Consider the following 24,595-nt stretch of genomic DNA (forward strand, 5'->3'; position numbering starts at 1 on the left):
ATTTAATAAAAACTTGGCAACAGCTGTTCCATATAGATGGGATGTCCACTTCAGTATACAATAGTCAATGGTCCAATTAAAGCGAAAGAGCTGTCATGAAAACTTAGCCTCAATTTTTTTGCAGACTATCTTCTGAAAATATCTGTTAGATAGCAACAGATTGTGTTTGCTCCATAGTTTGAGACTCTGCTCAGCAATCACAAGACTAATGATCCGTTATTCCTCATTAAAATCTCCAATAATTACACCTACCTTCTCCGTACTCCTGAGCCAAAGCGCTTTAGTGTCACTACTTCCAATGAAGAGTGTGAGTTAATTCCACCTATTAAATAGTTCCGAAAATTTGTAGGAAGCAAATTTGGCTCACATCAACTGTTGAAATGTTTGTGGTGGTTTAAATGATCTCAATCGACTACCTAACCTCAGTAACAAAGATATACAGATCATCCCACGCCATTTTACACTAATCCTTCACTCATATTTGAGTTAAAATACACACCGATGTGGCGTCCCCATCTCAATTGGGAATGCTAACAAATGGAGTTATGTTGAATATGAGGGTTAAATCATTTTAAGAAAATGTTCTGGCTTTGATCTCCTGACCACTGATATATTAAAAATACCATGAGACATATAATATCGTAGACTACCAACAATTTGTGACAATATGAAACCTAATCTTAGGAAAAAGATGGAGATGAAGCTTTGGAAAGAACAAGGGAGGGACAACAAAAAAGTTCGAACTTTTGAAGAAGGAGAAGATGTGTGGATTAAGAATGAACATGGTTGGAATGAATGGTTGGTCAGCTGGAATGGTGAAAAATAAAAATGGACTGTACTCATATGATGTACTTTGTGGAGGTGTTATAAAAAGGAAACATGCGGACCAGATGAGACAAAGAATGGGAGCTGTTGAATCCGTGTAAAAAGAAAGAGGGGAAAAGTGTTGGATAGTTAAATGTATAAGTAACTAGCTGTACCCGCGGGCTTTGCCCCGTTTAACTTCATACGTGAGCTCGTTCGCATGAATTCAATAAAATGGTTCTTTTATATTTTGAATATCATTTAGTGTAATTCTACATTCTACACAAATTTATAGGTAAACGTATAAGAATAATGTAAAAAATAGGTTTTCAATTACAGTCGAACCTAGTTAGTACGAACCTCAGTGGAACGAATTCCTCGATAAGAAGATTTTTCATCTTACCTCTATAAGACGAAATTCTCATGATCTTAACCTCTATAGTATGTAGTTTTCAAAACAAACAGCAACTTTTCACAACATGAAACCCCCACCCATATCTCTTCCTTCCTCAGTCCTTTATAGAGGTTATCTCCTCCTCTATAAGACAAATAAGGGCAGTATTTAACCTTAATAAAACAAACCTCTTTATTAAGAACTAGCTTCCCTACCCCTTTTGTAATTCATCTTATAGAGGTCGACTGTATTTATACTTGTACTAGTTACATAACTGTGTTAAAACCTTCCTTTGTTTTAAGATCATTTTGGAGATGTTAAGTTCATATTATGTTATACTATGTTTTTTACTGTAGGCAACTTTATAATGTTAAGAGCATGACCCTTTTGAACCCAAGAGGTAAAATTGTCGTGATCCAATTTTTAATTCTGTATGACCATGACCAACACTATTTCTTATTTGAAATACTATAATTTGTCATATTGGTATTAAGACAGCAAAAATATAAAAGTAACATGTAAAAGGTGGAAAAGTACATTTAATCATTTTCATATAAAGAATTTTTTAAACATACATTAGCTATATTACAAGGAACATAAATACATTGTGAATACTAATAAACTTTGTATAAAAATAAAACTCGACGACTAGCCTATATACAATTGTACTTAGGAAACAAAAGTGGTGCAATGTGCTGGAATACTGTACAAAATATTTACATTGACAAATACAAATACTTAGGTAGATACATTTCCGCATGCAGGTCGTGGAGGGATTGGTGGAGAAGTGACATTCACGTAGTCGGGCAGTTCAAACACAACCTCAGTGTCAGCTTCGTCCAATAAATGTTCACAAGTATCGTCAATCTCATCATCTAACACATTGAAATTGTGCTCATTCTCTATAAAGTTCACCATATTTTTCACAAAGCCATTTTCATTCTCTTCGTCAAAAGTCAATTTATCATCAAGGGAGTCTTCTTTTATTTCTGATCCGTTTAAGTGGTTATTTTCCAATGAATCAGGTGAATCAACAGAGTTTGGGTCCAACAGTTGAGTTTGACTAGAGTTACAAAGACTATCTTGACTTTGTTCAAAGCTTTCCGTTGCTTTTTTGGCATATTCATCGCTCTCAATGATGATCAATCTTTCGGGAAGTTTGTCTTCATTTCTCACTTCGTCATTACTAGTGGCAACTTCAGCAGTTTCTTCTTTCTTCACAGATCCAGGAGGTAAGGGAAGCTTCTTCACTTGAGCGTACATTGGCTCTGTCTGATTCCCGCAGGTATCGCAAGGTATGCTGTGGACATCAACCATTGTTATTTCTTTATCAACTAAAGATGTTGACAGTGTTTCTTCAAGAGATTTTGGATTTTCATCCACTTCTTCTACTATTGTTGTTTCTTGGATCAAAGAGTTACTTCTGTGCAAAAAGCAAGGTTTGGGTCCTGAACCTGAAGATTCTAGAAGCTTGTGTTTCTCATCTACTTCATGCTCCTTGGTGAAGTCTCTTTGTGGAATCTCCATGTAGAGTCTCCCAGCCAACATTTTTGATCTCAAATCGTTCTTTGAGCCCTTAAACAAGGAAATAACTATAATTATTATAATTTATAGTATAACGGTACTAGTTAATTCGTTGACTATTAATAATAGATTATTGAATTTAATTTTAGTATTTCAGTAACTTTCTCAGCAGCTTAAAAATGTTGTTGAACAAAAATAAACATAACTGAAGAAAAGGATAAGTTATCAAGGGCAGAGCTCGATTTGCGGAGCTCTCTTTTGGAATAATAAAAGATTGGCATGAATAAAATAGGTTCACATTAAACAGGTTACAGTTCTGGCACCTCATTTGAGCACTGATCATTTTTGTAATGTATAAGAGATGTTAGAAGAATATTCTGAGCAACAATGGTCTTCAATTTTAGTGGAAAAGGTCAAATGACTTTGCTTGCCGACAACTAGAGATGAGGCCCTCACTTTCAAACCAAGAGGAACTTTTGCTATGCTTAAATTTTTGTACTGGGTTCAATTTGATGAAAAGAATATCAAACGTACACTTAGAGAGGTATTGAGTGTCATGCACGCTACAACAATCCTTCTAAGTTTGAACTAATGTAACATGTGTCCTGTAACAAATCTGATCTACTTTACCTCAGAGGTCTTCCTGTCGTCAGAGTCGGAATGAGTCCCAGAGTCTCCTAGACTGGAGCCACTTCCTGTACTCATGCGGCCAGAAGATGTGGAACCTTACATGAAACAAAACATCAAGTTAGTCGTGTCACAGTGAGACAATATTTAGTAATAAGATAATTAAATATTTAAAATTTTTAGTTTAACTGGTGATTAAATAGAAATTTGTTCAAACAAACTTTGGTAAAACGGTAAAATTACCATCCTAAATGAGAAAGCCAAGAATATCCATCAGGAAAACACTATAGATTTAACGAACCTTAACATGTATATCTGTTTCAGATGTTACAATGCAATGTATATTTTTCATTTATAAAGTATACATACAAATTAACAACTGTTTTGAAAAATGAAAATCTTATGTACACTTTATATTGTGAGAATTAACTCCATCACACAAACTGTAGTTATTTTATCTTGCAAGTTGCAGGTACAGCTAGCTGAAGCCACAATGCACTTCATCAGAAATTTGTTGAATTATTGCAAACCCCAATGAGTTGTTTGATTAAAAGACATTAAATATCCAAGCATCTGAGAAATTCCTGTAGTCTACCAAGGGCCAATCAGTTCTCGGAAACTTGACTCTCTTACCAGATTACCAAGAGTTGTCTTTCTTACCTCGGAGAGCTCCTCATAGTCAAAGAACAGGTGATCAGCTGTTTCCTCTGCTATATCACATTCCCTAGAGTGGCATCATACAAACCTATACGTTGCAGATGTTTTCTAAACTGACTGTGTTCGGTAATCAGTACTACTGATTGTCCAATTCTTCGCATATCCAGCCTCAGAATATCCGAGGCGACCCGCTTTAAGGTGTGTGAAGAGTGAGTTTACTAACTCTTAGAAGGGGCACTTCAGCCTATCGCCTTTGGTGTGTTTCACCGGCTCATATGTGTTTTTGTCAGACTGTGGTATACCAGAGCTTTTTGATAAATAAAATCATCTAAGATTTGATGTACATATTTAACATGTAATGTGATACATACTGCAGGAGGATTGAAGGCTAAGGCTGCTAGCAGGGCGGTGAGAAACAGCTGCTGAGCTGCTACAACTGCTAGCAGACTGTGACTTGGTCTTGCACTCTCCTGTACAATCTGATAAACATAGAGTTAGTCAATTTACACCAAAGACATAGGATTATAACACAAATCTGGGAACTTATAAACAACACGGGCTATTTGATAAAACAGGTGACTACGAAATGATTACTCTCAAGTACTTGATGATAAGTAGGAAGTAGTCAACTGAATGGGCTTAATTTAGAAAAAACTAGAAACAAAATTTTATTAGATTACTGTACCATCAAGAGCAGGGTAAACCCATTGACTAAAACAGGACAATTGCTAAATATTTGCAACAACAAACTTAAAACTTTTTGACAGGTCTGATTGAGGTTTTCACCGTAGTTAAATAACTACTTGTTATGTGAATCTTAGACCACAAGACCAAAATTCTACTATTGCACTATACTGTTCTGTCTGTCTATTTTTGTTAATCTCTGTGTGTTTTAGGGATTATCAATGTTAGTTACCTCCTATTATTAAAAGATGTTAAATAAGTATAAAAGTAAAAAGTTAGTGGTAGTAATCTCAATATAAAGAAACGTTCAACTTGACTACTCAGAAATATATCAGGAACAGACAACCTCCTTTTATGGTTCCTCTGCTGTGTTAACAGGTTGTATAATTCTTGCTGAAAAATATAAATCTCAGTCTAACAAAAGAACAGATATTTTGTACTGTTATAATTGGCAAGAAATATGATTTTGAGTGATAACATTTTAATGTCTCTATACTCACTTTTGTTTTTCCCCCTGGTGAAAAATTTCCTGATCCTCTCAAAAGGAGTGGCTCTCTTCATGTTGTCCTTCATTTGTTGCTGAATCCTTTCATACTCTTCTCTCATTTCATTCAGCTGTTTCTGTAAAATTTAAAAAAATATTTAACTCATTGGGACACTTGCACAGATTGACTGTAATAAAGTTACCGATGATAATCGACAATTAATTATTGTCCTTATAAAGGGTCTACTTAAAACCAACTTTCCATTTGTAAATTTTATCATATATCATAATCATCTTTTTATTCACACTGGCGTCGACAAACGTCTTATTAACATCTTCATAAGACGTCGCTGACGTAGCTCTTGATGTTATTTTAATGAGCATGTTCACATTGTCGTATTAATACTATCAAACTGGGCTGTCACCGTCACAGTCACCCTCCAGGCTGTGATATGATCAAAGATTTTCAACATCATTCATTAGATAATTCACGAGATGGTGAAATCCGCCAAATTGGTAAGGTTTCATCTTTGATCATTGGATGGATCACAGGGAAGTAAGGTACAAAGGAAACACACTTATAGGACAACTGTGTGCTTTCAGCTCTGGTATGTTGGGGGTGGAAATATACTTGTGATGAGCAAGGAAGAGCCCGAATGGCAAGCCCTGTGCGGGAATTCCTATTGCAGGGCACAGGGTCTTTCTCCACCCTGAGCGGAGTACATGAGGACAAGGGGTAGCGGTGCAGGGACTTTCTCTAGACATCAGCACTAGTGCTAGACGCCACTTAAGTGTACCATGGAGTGTATTCCTGTTCCTTACTTCTCTGTGGATGGGTCCATTTTCAGGGTGTCCACAGAAATGTTGTCATTAATTTCCCTGACTTTCCATGACTATCCATGACCATTAACCATTAATTTCCATGACTCACAAACTTAACTCAAAAATTATAATATACCATATACACACGAATAATACTGCCTAGACAAGTTATTTCACAGAAAATATTGAAATATGTAATAACAGATAACAATGGAACAATAGGTACAACAATGAACGAATACAAACTCAAAACCCATAAACTAAGACAACTGTATAAATTGAAATTGTCGTACATTTGTGAAAAATTCAGAAAATGCTACAATAGTTGGGGTTACGACCGACTAGAGCATTGAAATGGCCCCTGTAATCCATCCATCATTGGGGATTTCCATGACTTTCCATGACTTTTTGCCTATTTCCATGACTTTCAATGACCAGAATTTTTTTCCATGACTTTCCATGACTATCCCTGACTTTCCAGAATGTGGACACCCAGGATCTTTGGGATGCTGAATATAACATCATCAGATTTTCGTCACTATCACTGCGTACAGTTTAGGAGGGGATAATGATAATAGTCCATGGCAGGGTGAATGCAGGGTCGCATCAAGGTATTTAATTGGACAACATTCCAGGATCTACAATGGGCATGAGGAAGGATCTTTATTTTTGAGCAGTTCAAGTGTGGTGCTGGTAGTGGTGGTAGCTGGCTACGTAGCCAGACGTAGCAAGCGGTGTGAACAGTATGCGTGCGATGTATTAATACACCAAAGATGATGGTGACGCCGGTGTGAACAGGTGTATACTTTGCTTGATAAATCACTGTAGCAGAAATTAATAATCCTACTAAACAGGTTAAACAAATTGTTTAGAGAATAAGAGCTTATATAAAGTTTCTTTGGCATTTAGCAGAGAGGTGGTCATTTAGACTTCAAACCCAAACATTACATTAGCATGTTTACTATGAATATGTAACAATCGCACCACTGACAATCACCACCACTCTAGGATTTGCAACAATCGCCACCAGTTTTTACCTGGCTGGGTGAGTCATCAGCCCAGCCCCAGTTCGACAGTTATCATTTTTTGGGACAGCAACCATTTTGTACTGATTTTATAAACAATTTAGAAGTAGCGATAGAACTTTAGAATGCCATCAAGAGGCCTCACCGAAACTTGGACGGTTTGCCACTGTCTTTCGATAAGTTAATCAGATCTTAATACTGCTTCTTTGCGAGGCAGAGCAAACTGGGGCAGCTGCAAAGCTGCAACAACTGCAAAGACTTGCCTGCACAGGGGTGTGTCACACAACAAGATCATGTCCGACAGTGGTGATGGAGTCAATTTTAGGCACTCTCCCACTCGGGCTGGATATAAAGAAAAGGGCACCAATTAGAGCCCTGAAGACTTGCAGTAAAGGAGAAATATCTCCTTCGAGAAGGACGGGTCACATGTCAATTCTAAGGGAACTCCCAAGTTTAGACATGGAGATGACGGTCTCAGATCTTATGATTAGGAAGTACGACTTTGATAAACCCTACCAAGTGGCCATAGGAGACAGAGGAGAATGGCAGAAGGTGAGGGATAAAACAGGAAAGTCGGCGATGGTGTTTTACACAGACGGATCGCTGAGGGATGGCAGGTCGGGACTTGGAGTGTATGGGATTGGAACCCACCTCTCAAAGGCCTTCGGCAAAACGCCGACTGTTTTCCAGGCGGAAAACATGGCAATAGAGCATTGTGCGAGACTGCAGCTGGATAAAGGTCTGAAGAGGAGAGTGGTGCTTATCTTATCAGACAGCCACGCTGCTCTCAAAGCAATCGACCCAATGTGTGGTGGAATCTAAAGTTGTGCAGAGCTGCAGGAACACCCTTAAGGCCCTGAGCGAACACAACAGAGTCCAACTTGCATGGATCCCAGGTCACGCTGGGCACGAAGGCAACGGAAGGGCTGACGTCTTGGCGGGTGAGGGGGCAAAATCCAAATTCGTCGGGCCTGAACCATGCTGTGGAATCCCAGTGAGCAAAGGCCAATCAAAAATCCTAGCTTGGGCAAAGAGACAACAAGAAAAGGTTTGGGAAAATACCCCAGGCCTAAGACAATCAAAGATGCTCATCAATCCTCTTAGTAAGGAATGGAGAAACATCTTCGACCTCCAAAAAGGGGAAATAAGCCTATTGATAGGTCTACTTAAAGGGCATGGCTATGTAAGGAAGTACCTCAAGACAATAGGGCTTAGACAGACAGACCAGTGCAGATTCTGCCTCTAAGACACGGAATCCGCTGAGCACATATGGCTGGAATGTCCGGCAGAAGAGGTTGAAACACCTAGGAAAGGCATTCCTGATGCCTACTGAAATACGAGAAATAGGTGTGCACCAACTGATTGGCTTCACAAGAAGACTTCGGTTGGGTGACTAAGCAAAAAGGGTGCTACAAAAGATATTGTAGGTCGAGGTAGCAAGGGGTAATGATACCCCAGCCCCATGAGAAAAAAAACTGCTTCTTTGCTAGGTAGCTTCAGATTGTCTCAAAATCCATCACGTTTCCACATCTTCTACTGCTAGATGACAGTTTAACGCATATTCACTTTACAACTGTCACTTTATAAATTACGTCTAGTAATTGTGCTAGGAAGACCTAATAGCAACAAATATCTAGACCTACTCCATGAAAACTTGACTCTAGACCATACCTGCTTTTCCTTAAAGGACTGTTGTACATCATGCCTGTTCTGCCAGTTTTCTACAAGTTTTTCAACCTCAGCGATGGTGAACACATTGTTCTTAAAGTCGTTGATGATCTCCGCAAGCTCGTCCTGTGCACTGGTACTTGACGACTTTCCACTGTTACTGCTGTGGCTGCTGTTTCTGTGTCGGTTTGCATTACCTGCAGAAAACATATGAATGTAATTTAGTAACAAGAGCTAACGTTAATAAAAAGTCCGATTCAATCTTTTAAAACATAACAATTCCTTGAACTTACAATTCTGTGGTTAGAATTTGAACCCTTGCAATTACTTTTACGTGAGATCTTGGTTTTGATTAATTTAACTTACAATATTACCTAGGTCTTGGTAGAAGAGTGGTTATAAAGTAGTAGTGCTTGCCTACAAATATGAAAATAGCCAGATTGAACCTGCGGGATTTATTCTGGACCAAGTTGCAATTTTTTTTATTGTGTTATATAATGCTTTCTAACAACAGGTCGACATTAGTAACAAGAGTAGGGTTTAGAACTTTCGTTTACTAAAAGAAAGAAAAGTTCTGCTAACAGTGACCTTGATGTTGACCAAAAATTTTTAAGTCTAATCTCGATACACATTTAGACCGATTTGCAATAAATAAAAATATATATTTTAAAATATGCATTTTTAGTACTACTGTACTATTGCTTTTAGCCTATATGAACACATAATTGAGCAATGGTTGTGTTTCAGTTATTTTTGCGCAACTGAGTTTGTTTTCTGTGACTTTACATCTGATGCCTGGCTATAGCATAAATGTGCCTGTGAGGTGATTAACTGTTACTGTTTATGCTTGAAAAAATTAAAAAAAGTGTTTTCTCCATAGTAAGTTAAATCATTATAAGTAGGTATATACAAGTAAATTACTACCTCGTATATTTATTTTTATTTTTGTTTATTACCCTCTTTCTCCCTCTCCGACTAATTTTGCTGGATCAGTTGCATTCCCCACTGATTCGCCTTTAACAAGGTTGTAGTGTATGTAAAAGATTGATTAGTAACGTACTTTCACAGGAGATGGTGTCATCAGGACTGTGGAAGTAGGCAGCAGTTGAAGGAGTCTCGTGGGTCCCAGAGCAATTGTAATACTCATGGTGAGGCAGGTTGAGGGTCATCTTCCGCCTAAGCTGGTTGGCCGAACCAACGGTACTGTTGTCTATACAAAGAGATATCATGTGATTATTATACCAAAGTTTTGGTATACAATTCTACTCAAAAATCCTTACAGGCAGGGGTGTAGTAGAAATAACAGAACTAATATTAGCAAAAATACTAATACAGTCTAACCTTGATATAACGAACCTCGATACAACGAATTCCTTGATATAACGAATTTTTGTAAATCCCCTAGAACTCTCCATAAGACACAATGTATATTTTACCTCTACTTAACGAACAAACCATAACAACGACCTTGATATTTAACGAATTTTTCGTGATTTTAGCTAAAATAAGACACCTCAATATAGCGAATTTATCATTGTCAGAACCTCTACATTGCGAATTTAACCTCTGCATAACGAATTGTCTACGTCTTTCCCTCGATATAACAAATCCCCCACCCCATTATTGTTTTTGAAAAATCTGTTTCTATATCAAATGAAATGGAAAGGTGACGTCATCGCTTGCGCTAACATTCGTCTGCTCCGTTTTACACATCTCTGTCTGCTGTCGCTGCGCGCGCTAAGTTGCAACTGATAACTGATTTCATTCACTGAGGACTGATGACGACGTAATGTTTAGTAAGCTGTGATTGGGCGATAAGTAACTATGGTGAATTGTACAATTTTTGGATAAAGAGAAACCCAAGAAAGAATATAAAAACAAAACCAAAGAGAAAGAATAGCAACATCGTTATTTTTACATTCATTTTTCGAGTGTTTTTATTATCTTTAAGTTGGCTATGATTATACATTTTTATAATGACTTACCTAATAATTTACTGTATTGTTTTCGATACGATTTGTTTCAACTATCAACACCAATGCTATAGTTAATGATTATTATTGACATTCCTCTGTTGTGATAAATCAGTAGGCCTACTGTACTGTAAGTAGCCTACCGGCCTATCACGAGCAGTAGCTTAGAAAACTTTCTACTACTGTTTTGTTTTGTTCTTTACATGGTTTATGACTACGCAATACAGTGTTTGGCAAGGTTTTAGGAGGGTTAGAACAAGCTGTGATTTTAAACTTACAGTTTTTTAACCTGTACCAAGGTCAATGCCATTTTCATGATTGCGCAATATTCAAGATCCCTCCCCTTTATTATGCCAGATAATTTAGATTCTACTGTACAATGTAAACACTGTACTGTAAAGTATTGTAGCCTATGCTACTTTAATTGTGTTTTAATGATGTCTAATCCCGACCTTGACCGACGCTGGTTCTGAACCTCGACTTAGCGAAATTCCTGCAAACATAACCTCTATATAACGAACCTTGTTTTAACGAAATCCTTGATATAACGAATACCTATTCAGTTCGGTCCCTTCAGATTCGTTATGCTGAGGTTGGACTGTAGTAGAAAAGACAGACCTGGTCAATACAAAAAATACCAGCTATTTACCTTATACAGTCAAACCTCGTTAGTACGAACCTCGGTAAAACGAATTCCTCAATAAGAAATTTTTTTTAAATCCAGTTAAAACTTTCATTAAGGTCAATGTTAAAAACACCTCTACTCAACGGAGTACCGTAATTAGGTGAAAAACCTCCATAAGACGAATTTGTTTGTGGCATGTGCTAGGACTGATTAACCTCACAACGAATAGTCTTAGCACAAAACCCCTAAAAGACGAATGCAACCTGTATAAGACGAATATGTCATGATCTTAACCTCCATAGTATGTAGTTTTCAAAATAAACAGAATCTTGTCTCAACATTAAACCCATACCCATCCCTCTTCCTTCCTCAGTCATTGTTTGGAATGTTGGCACAGCGAGGAGAAACCTCTATAAGACGGATAACGTCAGTATTGAACCTCAATAAAACAAACCTCTTTATTAAGAATACCTTGCTAATACAAATTCTTCCCCTATCCCTTGAAATTCGTCTTATAGAGGTTCGACTATACTTTTTTGTCCATTGAGGTTATCTTTTAGTTTGATTCTAAGACTGACTTCAAATGTAACAATTAAATATCTTCTTCGAAGCAGTTTAGCTACACTCAAATCAGATACTTACTTGGGGACTGCATATCCATGTATCCCCCAGGAGGAAGAACATCGAGAGGTGAAGACGGTGTAGGAGGGGTGGGGGGATTGTAGGGGATGGCATGACCTGGCACCTGGTAGTTGTCCATGGGAGAGTGTACCGGGATAGGGAACGACGGTACGTTGTAGTCAAAATTGTCTACCGACACAGGAGACGGAGGAATCTGATAGGAATCTACGTTGGTGTACTGATGTTGCATGGGGTGGGTGGAGGGGGGAGGGGAGTGTAGGACAGGGCGTGCCGCAGGTGGGACGGAGTACGTGTTGTTTAGTGGTCGAGGGAGAAGGTAGTTAGTACAGTTGAAATCTGGAAACAAAACAAAATAGTTTAGCCAAAATAGTAACAGGAGTAGCTAATACTTTCCAATTTGGATTCAAACACTTGAACAAACACAATTATACACAAATAAAACAAACTTCAATTGAGGAGATATATACATTAATAAGAGATAACCCATAGTCTTTAACAACTTCTTATATGACAACTAGTCCATGTAATATTTTACCAAATAATGTTTGAATTATAATGATCATGGTTGGATTAATGTTATTGAGGGGGTACTTTTAAATCAAACACTGTAATCTTACTTTGTGTTTCTCTTCTTAGAGCAATGTTTGAGTTGTTATGTTTCCTTTTAGCTAATTTTCAGAATAAAGTGTACAAAATAAATATTGTTTATAGTAAAGAAGAAGGAACAGATGTGAAGAAGTTTGAGACGCACAGAAGTTCACAACACATTAAGCTTTATATTTTTAACATTTCAAAGCAGTAAGAGGGTTCTTCAGAAATGAGTAGTGTAGAAGTATTCTACTTTGTTCCAAAGAAGCCTTCTCGTAGGGTTAAAATATAGTATCTACATGTTTGATATTTTTTGAAAATTTCATGCACACTATCAGACTACAGTATCTGGAAATCTTTTCCTTAAGGGAATATGCATCTTTTCCTTCTTCCTTGATATACTCATAAAAATAATTGTTCTAGATACTTCTGTTGTGTATTATCTTGGACTTAACTACCGGATCTAAAAGTGAAAGATTGGTAAATACTTACTCATGACCAAGTCGTTTGCTTGCTTCTCTGAAACGCCTTTGAGGTAGCTGTACATGTTGGATAGTTCTGTCATTTGCTGGCCACACCAACAGCACAAAACGGAAAGAAAAGGAAAAAATTACATTAGAGCAAATCTTTCTGGTAAAATAGTTTAAACTTAAATGATGATAACAAGATGCACTTTCTTTGGGCAATCATAATATAGCCTATCTTCTAATTATTTATTATTTTGCTAACCAATAACTAATCCCTTTTCCAATTATTACTTTTCGTGAAGTGATTTTTGCAAATTTTCAATACCTAGTAATGTACTAAGCACTGGGTAAAAGTTAAATTCACTTATTTTACTTGAGTGCTAATATTTCAAGTTGGTGACATACTTTTCAACGTTAAACTACGAAAATAATCTCATCCTTGTTCTAACGTATTGAAAACACACTAGTGCCCATAGGTCACGAACTAATGTTGACCCCCCAGCCCAAACAATCCTGATATATGATGATCATACTTAGATCTTCACCATATACCACTCGACCTCTGCATACCAGTGGATCTTGGACCGGAGGTTGGAAAAATCCTGTTTAAGTGGAATGTTATATAGAGCAAGAAAAGTTACCAAATCTCAAATAAACCAGACTTTACTTCAAAATAATTTACCAGGAAACCCTTGAGAGTGTTTGCCAGCCGAGCGTGCCCCGCTCTCTCCGCCAGGTCCGCCGCAGTCAGCTGACAGGAGTTGCGGATCTGACTGGCCTGCTCACCCCCCGGACACTCCAGCAACTGCCATGTCAACTTCTCCAGTCCGAACTTGGCGGCAAAGTGGAGCAGAGTGGGAAACTCCTCACAACCTGTGTACATGATGCAAATTTATCTACACCTCTGGCTTGTTTATGAAAAACATAAAAATAACTAACTGGGAAATAAAAAATTGGCTTAGGACTTAAAATATTACTTTTAATTCAGATAGAGTAACGACAAAACAGTGTGAATGAAATCATAAATCTTAAAAACAGAGATACATTTCCACTTACTTGAATGATATCTCAATCCTGCAGATCGCAGGAGATTGAAGTGAGGAGGCAAGTTCTGTTGAAACGCAGCGGCTAGGAAAACATCTAACTGCTCTCTATCTCCTGGACTCAGACCTAGAGTCTGAAATTATACGAGTTCGTAAATAAATTAAAACACATGTGAATTCAGATATACAGTAATACAGTATGTATTTGAGTAAATAGTGCTGGTGAAATAATTTGAATTGTGGAAAATCTAAAATTTGTCCTGTTCTACCTAAACAACAAACCTATGCTTACACAAATAAAAGTAGGGCCTACCTATTTCTAAAACATCCTTGTAAATTCAAAAATGACGCTGCGTAAGCACTCTCTGTGGAGTGGCGACTGGCAATAGGGAAGTGCGCAGTTGTTAATTAGATTCTGTTGGATGATACATGTGGTGGTCTCTCCTAATTCTCCATTTTTTGTGCTTTCAAAAACAAAAAATTCTTATGCTAAAATCGCTTCATTTAGTTACAAAACCTAACATCACCACTCGGCCATTAACATAAAATTAAGTTAACCTTTTGTAAATCTTGATAACTGTTGCAACACATCCAGCCACTCTCATTGGACATATCTGTATGAACTCCTGTATGTGTGTCTCACCTGACATATGAACTGAAGGGGGTTGTCAGAAGAGCGCAGTAGTTGGTCCAGCTCTCTCATGCGGCTCTCGCACTTGACCAGCCTGTGACCAATGGACTTGCCGTTCTTCTCTACAGCGACTGTCACCAGCATGGATACTTGTAGACATGTGGCTGCAACGGAAACATGCGTCACATTGGGTAGCAGTAGTGCTTGTCTTCAAGTACAAAGATACCCAAGTTATTTCCTGTAAATGTCTACACCAGTGGAATTTTAAAAGAAGGTATTACAAACACTTTTAAAGGGAAGTGGTTCAAACTCCTCCTATTATTTATTTATTGAAATGCTGAAAATTTAGCATGTCTTTTAATCACCAAAGTCTGAAACACTTACCACTACACTAGCAACACACATACCATCCTCGCCTGATCTGACCTATACATGGTTATTTTCATCCTGAAAAGGATCAGAACTGGTTGACATTTAAAATTGGTCCATCAGTCAATGACAAATCTGTATTGAATATCCTCTGTCTTAGGTACACACAGATAAAAAGGAGAACTGCTTTTGGATACAATAACATTTGCTAGGATGACTATGTAGGAATGTAGGATGTAATAAAATGAGAATTACATTTCCAAGCTAAGTGACAATAAAAAATACTATAGACTAGTACTTACTATTATGGCTATTTAGTACTTTCTATCAACAGATTATCATTTTAGGGTCCTTCTTATTTTTGAACAAGAACAGGAGTTGCATGTAAACTGTTTTGCTCACAGGCATAAACATTTTAATGTCATAGTAAAACACTAAAGCGAACAAAAAATATTTGAGAAATAGAAATGTCCCCTACGATATGATTCTTTTGCATGGTCGAAAAAAACATTAAATGTTTAAAATAATTAACATTTCAATGTAATTTTTACATAGGCTACTTTAAATACAATATTTACCTGGTACTGCAAACTGAAGTGTATAAGGGTTCCGCTTCTTAAAAGATGTAATTTCTATTTTCTGTCCATTCTTATCTATGGTTATCTGCACATTATCATTTGGCTCCAAAGGATCCACCAATAGGACGAGAAGTTTATTTTGGCCCTGTATAGATAAAAGTACATAAGAGTACAATTATTTATAAAATAATAACTTTAAAAACATGCTTAGTAACACTATTATAAAAATATGCACTATAAACATAAAAATAAATGAAAAGGTCTAACTTCTTGATTAAATTCATGTAAACAAATTACCTATGAACGTTTTTTTAAGTAGCCGTTTCAGTTCAGTTCTTAGAATTGAAAAGTTTCTCATAACACAGCATTGTTTACTTTCATAACAGCATAGTTTATTCTTAACAACACCAGTAACAGACCAATGAAGTTCAAGGATAGAGAAGAAGTAAAATTGTAATGATTCAAATTTCAACTAATCAGCTGTTCAGGACAATTTAATATTTGAGTGGTGCAATTAGTGTTTGGTACAATGTTTTGTTGTTGCATCACTGTCAGTGGCAATGAGAGGTTATAAATACGAAAACATAACATCTCTTACTGATTTTTAGTAATTAAACACTGTCGTAGGTAAAGTAGTGTAAATACAGTTAACGACACTCGTAGAAGTTTTTAAGGTACAAGCCTTTAACACTAGATTTATGCAATCGTTGCATAAACTACTATTTATCAACAAACATACAATTCATTGACACTGTTTCCTGGTTTAGAATAAATAAATACTATAGTTTGGCCGCTTAGAAAACGACCTGCGCGCTAATGCTAAACCAATGCTGGAGGAGGTCGCTTTCTAAGCGGCCGAACTATACATGGTTCTCCATGTGATTTTTCTTTTGTGATTTTCTAGCTGTTATGTTTTATAATGTTACCTATATAATGTTATGTCATATCTCGTTATGTTTTAGACTGTACTTCCTCACCTGAGGACGGGATCACATTCCAAATCTCAAAATGTCGTAAAAATATATAAACATGGCGGAAAATGTATGCAATATTCCCTTAAATAACATTAACATCACAAAAAATTAACTTAAAAAAGAGACATTGAAATATGTAAAAAATATTACTTGTGAATTAATATTGCATTACACACACACAAAAACTGATCTTGTCACTCACAGGGTGAAAAGCCTCTAGTAAATAAATATATAACAAATGCAAATGTCATTGAGCTTAACACTTTATTATCATTCCACACCATCTATAACATAACAAATAATTATTCTAAGCAATAACTGACCACTTTGATCTTCTTGGGCAGTACAGAGAAGTGAGCCTTGTTCTCATCCTTGTGTATCTGGCTGATAGCTTGCTGAAGCTGGAAGGATCTGCTGAGGATGTCCATCGCAGTGCCGAGGAAGTCTCCGACAAACATCGGGTCCTGGTCCTTGACTACCTGCCGCTGCCATTGGTCGTAACACAGCAGGGCTGCATACACCACAAAATGTACACCACTTGCTATTGTTCTAATATAGATTAGCTCTTTGGAATATATTTATTGTAACATTCATAAAGCAACAAAACTTTTTGACAATCAATGAGACTTGGTATCAAACGAGGTTTTCTCAGGCTGTATAAAGGTCCCTAAGATCATTTCTGTGGAACAGTGGAGTCATAAAAATACCAAATAAACATAATATTATCTTGTTTTGGAGAGACAAACATGGGCAGAGGGGCGTGGTCACCCTTGAGAAAAACTGGATTGAAAATTCACTATGCTCTGTAAGGTTTTAGACAGATTAATAAGTAAGAATTTTGTAAATATTTTGAAAATTTACTTTGGCTTTTAACTAGATAGCAACTGGTTTTCCAGGGAAGGCCTTTTCATCCCACCCGAGAAACAAGGCACTGGTTTATTTTGAAAAACTTCTTGGGGGCACCCATGGAGATCAAGTGAGCAAAGTATATAGTAATTGGAAATTCAGAAGGGAGGTATAAAGAGAAACACATAACAAAAAGAGAGAATATAAAGAGTTTGGTACCTGTGAAATTAGAAAAAAATTTCAGGATATTTTTCTAAGAATAGAAAGATGAGTGTAAGGGATGAAACTTTACATTCTTGGCTAAATGTAATACATGAGAGTAATTAATCTTTGAATTTTCTACCTGCTCTATGCTGCAGAGTAATAGACTCATCAGTGACTCCGAGCAGCATACCCAGCACATGCCCTGGCTGCAGTAAAGTCCCCAGGAGTCCCGGTGACTTAGCAGCACTCAGACACTGCAGCAGCACAGGACACAGAATCACCAGCTGTAAACGAGCCTTGAACACCGAGTCATGCTGGGATGCCACCGTCACACCAGTCAGTACATCCTCCACACTCAGACATAGTACTCTGCAATCATAACAATCATCGTGATCAGTAAAATTCTGTTGTTTAGTCAGTAGCGAGATAAACTGGTAAATGAAGGTATAGCAATGATGTGGGTACATGTCCCAGAGGTATCACTTAAATGTCTCAGTACCGACCATTTCTGTAGTCGCGGTTCCAAGGGGGGGGGGTCTATACGGGTACCCCATTAGACCCTGAAAAAATGTATTGAAACATACATTTTGTCCTAAAAATATAACGGAAATTTCTAGACCCAGTTCAAGATGTTAAAAATGGCTTTAGAAAACCACCGAACAGCTTTAAGAATACCAAATTTTGAGGGGGAGGACCCCTGGACCCCGTTGTTTCTCGTGGGGGGAGGGGGGGGGTTGTGGAACAACCCCTAGTAGCCACTTCCACCTTGACAATGTCTTAGAACTGAAACCGCCACTGTTTGTGTACCGTACTGAATTAACTCATTCCTTACTTTGCCTAATATTTTTCCCGCTAACGCTTTTGAAGCCCTTGTGAAAGAACATATTAATGCAAAATTTAAAATGCTGCCAATCTCTTATCGCGGCTGCTCCATCGATGGGCGTGACTAATTCAGTATATCTATATCATAGACTAACCAACACAAGTAGACTTCTCATCCCATTGTAAATTTTGAAGCACGTTTTTCGTGTCTAGTTCATGTACGTGACACAAAGGCGCTAGTGTCGATGAAACTTTGTTTCCATTATTTTAGGGTTAATTTCTTGATTTGTGCTTTACTGTTTGGTTATATAACTAGGAGACAAGTTATTGTTTATGATTAGATCGTATTATTTGGTTAAACGAGGTTTTAAATGGCTGTAATAACGGGAAACAAATTGTAAACAAAACACAACCTCTACATAAACCGTACATGAACTAACAATAAAATTGTCTTCAGCTGTTCCATAAGGATGAGAAATCTACTAAGGGAGTATGTTTTATCTATGTCTATATCTATAAAAGAGGAACTATGTATGTATGTGTGTATATATATATGTATATACATTATGGACTTTGAAACCGCTCGACAGATTGTAATGAAACTTTCAGGCATCATTAAGCATCTTTCAAGGATGGTTCGAGTAAAGTTTGGTGCAGATCCATCAAAAGGGCTCTGCCCCAGAGGGTTTTAAGTGGGCCAATGTCAGACTTTTTGATCTACAATGTTTACAAATAAATATACTGTATAATTCAAAAGCAGATGTTTACTTTCACCAACTGTTTTGTAGGTTTGAATAATCACAACATTCTGTATTAGCAATAAAGGCAATAGTCAGCTTCCGCGGGTACAGCTAGTAAGACAACTAAATTACTGAAAACTGAGTTGTCAAATTGATCATAAAACTTACTTGAATGGAGGCCTGTTCCGTTCCTTGGCCACCTGTTGGAAGCATGTAGACAGGTAGGAGACCCAGAGTCCTGCGGCCTCACTGGCAGAGCTCGACAGGATCACAATGTCCAGCAGATCTCCACCCTTGGACCCTGCAACAACACAATGTGTTATGAAGACACAAACATCTTTTACATTTTGCGATTAATTGTCAGAGCTCCTTCATTTGATTTACTAAAATACGATTGGGTTCAGCTTAAAGAAGTACAGTTCATTACAATATTTTACAATTAGACTATTTTATTTTAATATAGTTTTTTATGCTGTTGGTATTCAATAAATAATTTGTGTAGAAAAAAATTAACGGTTCTTAAGTGGTTTATGATATACTTCAGTACTCAAATATTATTTTGAGGATCAAACAAATTTTTTAGGCTCAAGTAACCACTGGGTGTTAAATATATTTTCCACAAACAAAAGATAAATATGCCTACTGTATTCATAAATTTTAAATATTAATATGTTCCTATTATTTACTTATCTACAATTTTGGAATGAAAAAAAAATGACACACCATAATTAAATTGAACAACTAATAATTTATGTGATTTACAACCTAGTACTATACTCCTTTCACACATTGTAGGCGGTTTTATGAGAAGAAACCTACCCCCCACACCCCCCCCCCCGGCTTGATCCTACCTTTAAAGCTCAACAGCTGAGGTTTTCCAAAATATTAATCAGCTGCATCATAGATTAAGCAAAAAAGTAGTACCTCTCCTCCCTCAGACCGCCTAAATTTTGTGAACGGACTGTAGTGTCATGCTTAGTGTCTCTATTGTCAAGTAAGTTTGACACAAGCGTTCAAGGAATGGAGAGAGTTGGAAGAATGTCAACTATCACTCACACAACAGCTGTGATGTAAAACTTGGCCCACAGACCTGCCAGGTAATGTGAACCGCAAACATTACGATGGACATTTCATCACATTGTCTGACAGAACCCTACCAGCACAAATATAATGACTCTCCTATCATTGCAAGTCTTTTGACAAGACATTAAGGGACTTTGGTGCAAAAGGGACTGGTACAATTTCCGGCACAACCATAAATCACATGGGTTTGGACGGCTTTCCCGAAAAGCATTTATGTACCTCCTCCATGCCTCCTTAAACATGATGTATGCGTAGACAATGAAAACAACAACCATACCATAGACATTACAAACAACAAAGATACCACTAATACTCTAAGTCTTTACAAAACAAATAAACATCACATTGGATGAACCACAGCCGAACCCCCCTAAGGATCAAACTTTGGTCTCACTCTATCTAAACCTTTTCTTAGATAGCATCAACCGAAAGTGGATAAAATCACTATGTTTAGTAGGCCTAAGTGTATTTACAAAACTACGGTCAACACAAGACCTTCCACCATTAAAAAATATTTACAAAACTACACACAATACAACAGACCTCTGACCATTAAAATTTGATTCACAAAACTAAACACAACACCACCGAACTCCGATCATTAAAAGTTTATTTACAAGACTACACTCAACACAAGCGAACTCCTTTCATTAAAAGGTTATTTACAAAACTACACACAACACACCACCGAACTCCCATCATTATTAAAAGTTTATTTACAAAACTACACACAACACAAGCAAACTTCTATCATTAAAAGGTTATTTACAAAACTCTACCCAACACCACCGACCTCACATCATTGAAAGTTTATTTACAAAACTACACACAACACCATCGAACTCCCATAATTAAAAGGTTATTTACAAAGCTCTACCCAACACCACCGAACTCCCATCATTAAAAGTTTATTTACAATACTACACTCAACACAAGCGAACTCCTATCATTAAAAGTTTATTTACAAAACTACACACAACACAAGCGAACTCCCATCATTAAAAGGTTATTTTCAAAACTCTACCCAACACCACTGAACTCACATCATTAAAAGTTTATTTACAAAACTACACTCAACACAAGCGAACTCCTATCATTAAAAGTTTATTTACAAAACTACACAACACAAGCGAACTCCTATCATTAAAAGGTTATTTTCAAAACTCTACCTAACACCACCGAACTCCCATCATTAAAAGTTTATTTACAAAACTACACTCAACACACGCAAACTCCTATCATTAAAAGTTTATTTACAAAACTACACACAACACCATCGAACTCCCATAATTAAAAGTTTATTTACAAAACTCTACCCAACACAACCAAGCTCCTATCATTAAAATTAACAAAACTGACCTCGGATCATTAACAATGTATTTACAAAATCACGCACGACCTCCCATCATTTAAAAGTTTATTTACAAAACTTACACACAACACAACCGAACTACCATGATTAAAAGTTTATTTAAAAATAATCTACACACAACTTAACCGACCTCCGATCATTAAAAATGTATTTACAAAACTATACACGACTCAACCAACCTTCCATCATTGTAAGTGTCTTTAAAATTGACTACAATAAGGCCAATTTACATTCCTGTATCACTGAATTTCACTTAGTCGTTGTTTGTCGGTTTTTATTAACCAACTTATGTTAACACATATACTTTAAAATTATGTAAGTTACGTTATTCAATAGATGCAATAGAATCCCTAATTAAGAATCAGTATGAGAACAGAACTTATCTTCAGACAGTCACCCAGGATCTGACCCCTGACTGATAAAATGAGGGAATCTAGGTTTAGACTGGAAATCTGTCAGTTGTAGAGTTATTTATATTTTTCAGCCACAAGTAGGCCTGAATCAAATAGAGTCCACTAGTTTAGTACTGTAATAAAGCACAAATTTTTACCTGAAAAGAAATATGTATACCTAGTTTTTTAGTGGTAAATAAAAAATGTATGATAAAAAATATTGTTGAGCTTCAATAGCTTTAGGTAACTTTATATGAAAAGAATACAGAAATAAAACTGATAAATGATGAGTTGTTCAGCAGGATATATATATAATATATTTATATATGTATTAATATATAGATAATATATAATACACCAATAACAATATTAAAAATTTGAAATATACGTAGTGAAAAATGAAGTGAAATAACAATATTCCAGTCATGGAATGGTAGAGGGTCTTTTGTAGGTTCATCATACTAGGGCAAGCTGAGCACAACCATAGATTGTCTACTCATTTTATCTATGGCTGATGGCACAACTTCAAAAGGTAGTCGTCAGGTTTAAATAGGTGTTACATTCTTATGTGTTTCTTTATCTTTAATTTATTTAAAATTATTTTAGTCAAATAACTATCTAATTATGAACAATCTAATTGTTACTGACACTGACCTGGAATACACATAAACGAATTTCAAATTCAACAATATGATGGGAGGTCTACTTGCTCTATCTAAACTCAACGCCTTACCATCATGCAAGCACTCCATCACAACTCAGGTGGGTAAACTTGGCACCACATGAAGAGGTTAATGCATCCCGATGGAAATAAACACAAGCGTAAACAAACACTAACACTTCAGAGTAGACCGTACACCGTAGCGCGCTCCTCACTCAACTAACCTAACCTGCTCCACAACAGCTGGGAGGAGTCATGGCGGGAGACCGGAAGTTCCGGCGACCCAGCTGATAACCACTACTAGGAACCCACCTCTCTTCTGGACCGTTATCAGCTGTTTATATTTAACAATCGTTAGCGAATCGGTCAATGTCTAGGTTTTGTTTGTCGGTATTTTTTCTCAGTGAGTCACTGCATTGTAATCGTTTCGGTTTCCTTTTGTATATTGATACGTTGATAGCATTGTTGTAATAGTTATCTTAATGTTCGATAGTTTTTTATGTGTTTGATTTATACGCGTTATTTTTAGCAGTGTTATTATTAATTGTGGTTATCATTTTTTCAATTGTTCTTGTACTTTTATAATTGCATTGCTTGAGCAAATTAATATATAATTTTTGTAATACCAGAGGTAGTTTTGTTTTTCACGTAAAGTTTACACACCTAACAGATTTTGTAGAATTTCATTGAGTTTATGTGATACAAAGGGAAACGGAGAACCGACCACCACTGGCCTTAATCCGTATATGTATAGAAGTTTGGTTAGGTTAGATTATGTATAAATATGGCCGCTGAATTTACGAACAGTGGCCGGGACCCCTACACTCGATACAAATAGTGTGGTACAGTATGCAGGAAAAGTCGTCTAGAAACTCGTAATACACGTACTTCTTCCTCCAGATTACTACAGATACTACAATATAACTATAGAAGGATTACTTTATTTTAGTTTTTCTATAATTACACTGTAATCACTAACAACTGTGATGCCCAGTGAGTGGCTAGAGCGCAAGATTTCTCTCCTGAAAATCCGGGTTTCTACCCTAACTCAGTGGCAACCATGTGACAATCGACACCATGGCGTGATTGTTCGAAAACCACATTACGCTGTAGGAACAGTACACATATCTGGAAAAACAAATTATAAGTCATTGAAGTTCTCCACTTAAAAACTCATTCGAAAATATCAATAATTGTGCTTCCTTCTACCTTCTTCACTCTATAGAGGTCATTTCAGATAACGGAAGCATGGTCTAGCACTTGGACGCGTTTCCACGAAGCCAACAGTGTCCATAACGCAACGTGAAGGAATGGGCGGATCAAATCCGTGACGAAATCGTTCTCACGTCTGTAATCTTGGCTGAGACCGACTACTGACTACTGACTACATCAGTAGCGGCACTAATGAGTCAATAATAGTCGCTTGTTCCGGAGTCAGTTAAAACAAACAGAGATAGCGTGAGACCGAGATGTGAGACACTTTCATGCTCGACTCACTCTGAGGTTTGGGGACGTTTGATTTGGTGATGATTGATTCTAAGAATCCCACTGAGGTGGATAGTTACTGCTTGGATAATATATCAATCATCAATCATGTATACACAATGGTTACAGCATTGGTAAGTGTTATTTCATTGTTACGAAAGTTTACATAGAGATTAAATAACATGAAGTACCATGAGGACTTCGAGGGGGGATCAAAAACCTTGGCACAGTGTTAAATAACGCCTCCTCGCGGTTAATGGGTGAATACTGGTACAATTAAGGATCAGTGTGTGTAAAAAGTATCAGACAAGTAAAATGCTCATATATAATTTATCCAATTTGACCTTTTAGCGAATTTCCCTATAGGGAAGTAGCTATTACCGTAGGTCTCATGGTAAGACTTAGGCCCGG

At 36.9% G+C, this 24,595-nt stretch overlaps 1 protein-coding gene across 1 annotated transcript; it reads right to left on the reverse strand.

The window, feature by feature from the left end:
- Positions 1–1,717: 1,717 nt before the first annotated feature.
- LOC128990580 (phosphoinositide 3-kinase adapter protein 1-like) lies at positions 1,718–22,866 on the reverse strand. Its single transcript, XM_054413018.1, has 16 exons — positions 22,772–22,866; positions 19,360–19,492; positions 17,769–17,998; positions 16,903–17,090; positions 15,606–15,750; positions 14,671–14,822; positions 14,041–14,161; positions 13,667–13,857; positions 13,010–13,085; positions 11,930–12,265; positions 9,750–9,899; positions 8,693–8,886; positions 5,191–5,311; positions 4,378–4,485; positions 3,353–3,447; positions 1,718–2,773 (listed from the first exon to the last, which is right to left on the reverse strand). The coding sequence occupies exons 1-16, from the start codon at positions 22,788–22,790 to the stop codon at positions 1,937–1,939; spliced, it is 3,096 nt and encodes a 1,031-aa protein (XP_054268993.1). The 5' UTR covers positions 22,791–22,866; the 3' UTR covers positions 1,718–1,936.
- Between the last annotated feature and the right edge of the window lie 1,729 nt (positions 22,867–24,595).

This window comes from Macrosteles quadrilineatus, unplaced genomic scaffold (assembly GCF_028750875.1).
Source record: "Macrosteles quadrilineatus isolate MER2022 unplaced genomic scaffold, UCM_ALF_1.0 Scaffold_3__2_contigs__length_128488019, whole genome shotgun sequence".
NCBI classification, from domain to species: Eukaryota; Metazoa; Arthropoda; class Insecta; order Hemiptera; family Cicadellidae; genus Macrosteles; species Macrosteles quadrilineatus.